General features: G+C 37.7%; 2 protein-coding genes across 2 annotated transcripts in view; both read left to right on the top strand.

The window, feature by feature from the left end:
• The first annotated feature begins 1,427 nt into the window (after window positions 1-1,427).
• On the top strand, window positions 1,428-2,573 carry LOC147472541 (uncharacterized). Its single transcript, XM_086546503.1, has 3 exons — window positions 1,428-1,476; window positions 1,797-1,903; window positions 2,040-2,573. Exons 1-3 carry the CDS (start codon window positions 1,428-1,430, stop codon window positions 2,571-2,573), a joined length of 690 nt encoding a protein of 229 aa, XP_086402629.1.
• Window positions 2,574-3,824: 1,251 nt separating this feature from the next.
• The window catches only part of LOC122244497 (uncharacterized), a 2,177-nt gene continuing 1,001 nt past the window's right edge, over window positions 3,825-5,000 (top strand). The window contains exons 1-3 of the mRNA XM_043002420.2: window positions 3,825-3,956; window positions 4,206-4,309; window positions 4,428-5,000. The exon at window positions 4,428-5,000 is cut by the window's right edge and continues 1,001 nt beyond it. Of these exons, the coding sequence (XP_042858354.2) occupies window positions 3,908-3,956; window positions 4,206-4,309; window positions 4,428-5,000 (726 nt within the window). The 5' untranslated portion in view covers window positions 3,825-3,907. The remainder of the gene's footprint in view (window positions 3,957-4,205; window positions 4,310-4,427) is intronic.

Genomic DNA, 5,000 nt, shown 5'->3' with positions numbered 1-5,000 from the left:
AAAATGTTCTCAATCAAATATTCCTCTGAAGGGCGTGTGTCCATGCAAGAGAATTGGCACAGTCCAATGTGTTTCAAAGCTGGAGGAGAAATGGCGCGCTCTGCGGCTGACGGATGTAAACAATTAAATCGAGCACTTAAAACAATTTTTAATTATGGAAATAAAATTTAGATTTGCATATTTATATTTGTTAATTTCATAATATTTATAAGAAAAATAAGATTCATTAAATTTTATTATAATTAATAATTTTAAACAAATACAAACATTTTAAAATATAGTTCTTGATTTGAGTCCGCTTGGCTTAATAGACGACGGAAATGTTTTCACGCGGAAACTCAGAATTATCGTCTGACTAGAAAAACGACAATTCGCTCAAAAATTGACAATTTTTCAGAAAATTGAAGGGTACAGTGCTAGTGTGACAGCGCCTTTAATCAATTAAATTCTCAGAAACTTTTCACAATGACAGAGTTTCAGTTCAGGACATCGGCGAGGGGAATACTTCCCGATGGGAGGTAAACACAATGAAAGGAAAGTAACTGTTTTTGAATAAGGTTTAATGTGAAATTCTCTCCCCCCCCCCCCCCTCTCTCTCTCTTTCTCTCTCCCTTTCTCTTTCTCTCTCTCTCTCTCTCTCTCTATATATATATATATATATATATATATATATATATATATATATATATATATATATATATATATATATATATATATGTCTGTCTGAATGCATGCAATTTATGTTCATCCGCATTGCGACATACAAGAGTACGACCTCAGATGAAGCAGTTCAGCAGCTGCAGCTGCTTGTGGGTACCCCTGCACGGCCCATATTCACATCATTCTCCAGGGTCATTGAATAAGCAAGATATTTTGACCGACACTTTCGCTGACGGTCCGTGCTAGCGAAGCACTGGTCAGGTGTAGTGGGAATGTCATGATATGTACCAATGAATGATACCATGTCGGTCCAGGACAACACGACATATGTGGGTGAAGACGCGTTTCATTCGGATCAACCCTAAGCTGATCAGCAGGAGAGTACCCAACAGCCTTCAACGGTTAGGTTAGGTTAGGTTAGGTTATGCCTTGCCAAATTACAAGTTGCACTACGGAAATTACGATGATCTGAAAATAATGAACTAATAACAATAATGAGAATGATGATAGTCCTAAAATCTTATGATTTCGTGCTTCATATAAATGTCCGTGAAACAGCAGGGCAATGTAAGTGGGCAAGGTCCTCCCTCGCCCTCCAGCCAACGTACAAACACACGAACGCATCTGTACCCGGAGTGGGCGTCTGAGTATATAAAGGAGCCGGTTTCATGGCCGTGATCATTGATTGGTCTCGACTCGGGTGCAAGAAGCAACGCCTGTGAAGGGGTTAGGAGAATATTGATAGCGTGAGACCTACATTTTGAAACATGGACGACAAAGGGGAATACAAGGTGGTGGAGGCATCAGTTAGTTCCGGTAAGTGAAGCGTTTTGATTCTGCGATGGAAATAAGAGTATGAAATGGAGGTAGATGTTGGTATGAAATGCTCGAGGACCGTGTTGCATAGCATATTACAAAAGAAACGAGCTACAACAGTGTTGTTGTTTTTCTAAATATCTAGTTAATTAGTGTAGTCGTCTCGAATTTGTTGACATATCCAATATTCCCATTTTGTATAAATATTGATATCCACTATATAATAAGTGAAGTATCATAAAAGGCGTAAACACTTGGGATTGTTACATACCTAAAGATTCCTTGATTGACTAAACATCTCTTGTTCTATTGTTCTTCAGAATGGCGCCGTGCAGCCCCACACAAGCAGCCTCAACAGCTCCGTGACATCCTTTTGGATCGTTTATCCACCTCGGTTGCCCAAACTGCATCACATCATCAATCTACGGTATGCACTTCTGTTATCTTTTGTAACAGGAGAATTGTAACATAACATATGTAATAATGCCATTTTTCTATCACCTGTATAGAGTTTTTTTATATTTTGTTTTTGTTTTGTTTAAAGCGTGCAATTATATCTACAGGAGGATTTGCGGGCCTTCTGTGAAATTCTTACTTCTTCTCTTCCAATCGAAACGAGAACAACATTGATGAAAAAGATAGCATCCTCTATGAAAATAATCTCAACGCAGGACCTGAAGCTGCTCTTGCTGCTACATCTTTTGACGGACGTGAGACACATCAGTCTAAGCGCTGATGAACTCGTGCACCTTGACCAAGACGAATGTCTTGAAATACTTCAGCTGCTGAAGGACGTGACGCACTTCAGGATGGAAACTCTTAGGTTGGAGAGCATAACGATGGAGGAAGGCCTCTTATCCAGCATAATGGGTCGTTCCATCTTCTTAGGTGCTGGATCGCTGTCACTTCACGCCATCACATCCCTCCTGTGTCTGTCTGATCTCCAGACACTGTCGCTCGATCTCAAGAGGTTCCCATTCATTCCGGTCCTTGCTTTCACCTCGCTGGAGAGCAGTCTTAGCAACGGCAACGGAATATTGTTACATATTAATCAACCTCTGCTTAGTGTATCTACTAATTTAACTTATATGTATTGAAATGTATATTTGTATACGAATTAATTTTATACTCTCTCTCTATATATAGTGATATAACTTATTGTATTTATTTAAAAGATGTACATATAACTGTTGCATTTTTTTTTTTTTTTTGAATTAATATATTATATCTATTCAGAGCATGTGATTCATGATCAATGTGGACCAGCTATTTATTGATAAATTATCATTAAGTAGTAGAACTCTAATTCCAGAAATCCTATATTATCTTGCAAAAAAGGGAAAAAACGATGGAAAGAGAATATTGGAAATTAATTGATAATCCACATTCGGTTTCACTATTTTAATATACATACACACACACACACACACATATGTATATATATATATATATATATATATATATATATATATATATATATATATATATATATATGAAGATGACTCACCAGTCACATTCCAAAGTTAAAAGGAGACAACCCAGACAACGGGATCAGCCCGGACGGAACTGAATCAGACGGCATTCGGGGGAAAAGGCGTAGCAATGACATTCATGCTCGTATGTGTTCAAGCGCGGTAGGGTACGTTGTGTCTGAGTATTAGTATTAGTATCATCATTTCTTGTGGCTTTATATGTTTGTATGTTAATGCTTTTTGTTTACCAGTATTCGTGTGTAAATCTATATTATCCAAGGTGAGTAAAAGCTGTAAACAAAGCTGATAAGATAAAGGGAGGGAATTCAAATGTAGTGTTCCTTCTTTGTGGGAGATGTGTGATATGTAAGTGGTAAAGGGATTATCCTTAACGTTAAAAAGTCTATGTCACACACAAACATGCACACATACACACACACTCGCATACAGTGTATATACATATGCGTGTCTGTGTGTGTGTGTGTGTATGTATGTATATATATATATATATATATATATATATATATATATATATATATATATATATATATATATATATATATATTTATATATATATAAATATACATATATATATATATATATATATATATATATATATATATATATATATATATATATATATATATATATATATACAGTGTCATTATCATCATACTTAATTACTTTTGCAGTATCATTAATCACCATTTTCCTTCAAAATCAAAATCTTTCGACACTAAAGGCATGAAAACTGACGTCAGAGTTAGGCTAGCTCCTCCCTCGCTCCTCAGCCAATACAAACACAATCACACACTTGTATCTAGAGATATCGATCGCGTATATAAATATGAGGCGGTTTCCTGGCCATTTATCATTGTTCATTGCTGATCAGCAGGAGGCAAGAACTCTCGAGCTGGTTGTGAGAATATTGATAAGGTGAAATTAATAAGTTTTGTGACATGCAAGGCGGAGAGGAATGCAAGGCTGTGAAGGCACCGATGACTCTTAGTAAGTTTATTCTTTTTTGTTCGTCATAGACATGGAATGGAAATTAACGTGTTTTTAGATTGTACGTTAACAGAGGGAACGAACACATACAAGGTAATATTCCATTAGATAGCCAGGTAAATGCTTCACTCATCTAGAAGTCGCTTGCCACTAAGCATTATTATTATTATTTTTTTAAGAACAGGCCTACCTGGTACATAGGTCACCTCGGATTACCACATAGGTAAAAAATATTCCGTTCTTTTCTAGAATGGCGCCGTGAAGACCCACACAAGCAGCCAAAACCCCTCCGTTACATCCTCATGGATCGTGTGTCCAGCCAGGTTGCTCATACTGTGCCACATCAAATCATGGTATGCCCTATTGATATATGTTGTGTCCTAAAAAATAAAACCCTATAATATATGATGACCTTCGTATCAGTTATTAATAGTGATGTTTGTGATATACATTGTGCATTCTTATCCACAGGAGAATCTACAGGCCTTATGTGAAATTCTTGTGTCTTCTCTTCCAATCAATATAAGAACAACTTTGATTACACACGTCGCATATAACATGAAGATAAGCTCATCACATGACCTAAAGCTGCTCTTGCTACTCCACCTTCTAACAAATGTCAGACACATCACCCTTAGTGCTGAAAAGCCCGTGCACCTTGACCAAGACGAATGCCATGAAATACTACAGCAGCTGAAAGACGTATCTTCCTTTAGGCTAGAAACTCTAAGTCTAGAGAGTATAGCGATGGAGGAAGGCCTCTTATCTAGCATAATGGATCGATCTCCTCGGCTTCATTCCGCTCATGTGTCAGGTGAACTTTGCAGTGAAGTCCTTGCTAACCTTCAGAAGAAGCCTTGTGATTTGCACTCTCTGCGCTTAGACTCCTGCACCGTTTCTGACGAGGATGTCGTGAGAGCTTTGGTAGGGACAAGGACTGAGTTTTATACCTTCAGCAACACCATCTGCAACGGCGGAGACGTGTCGGTACTAGAACCTGCAGCATTGCAGTCTCTCCGTTACTTGTCGGTGGAGTCTCCACAA

The sequence above is a fragment of the Penaeus japonicus genome, unplaced genomic scaffold, assembly GCF_977035675.1.
Source record: "Penaeus japonicus unplaced genomic scaffold, GWHDUDI00000001_assembly GWHDUDI00000001, whole genome shotgun sequence".
In the NCBI taxonomy this organism is placed as follows: Eukaryota; Metazoa; Arthropoda; class Malacostraca; order Decapoda; family Penaeidae; genus Penaeus; species Penaeus japonicus.
The sequence above is the reverse complement of the archived record's forward strand: the minus strand, read 5'-3'. Positions and strand labels throughout refer to the sequence as shown.

What these genes read in the sequence shown, in the direction of transcription:
- LOC147472541 (XM_086546503.1), top strand. Translation starts at nt 1,428, where the DNA reads ATGGACGACAAAGGGGAATACAAGGTGGTGGAGGCATCAGTTAGTTCC. An exon ending in GGAGGCATCAGTTAGTTCCG is followed by an intron (nt 1,477 to 1,796) that starts GTAAGTGAAGCG and finishes ATTGTTCTTCAG; the next exon opens with AATGGCGCCGTGCAGCCCCA. An exon ending in CATCACATCATCAATCTACG is followed by an intron (nt 1,904 to 2,039) that starts GTATGCACTTCT and finishes TTATATCTACAG; the next exon opens with GAGGATTTGCGGGCCTTCTG.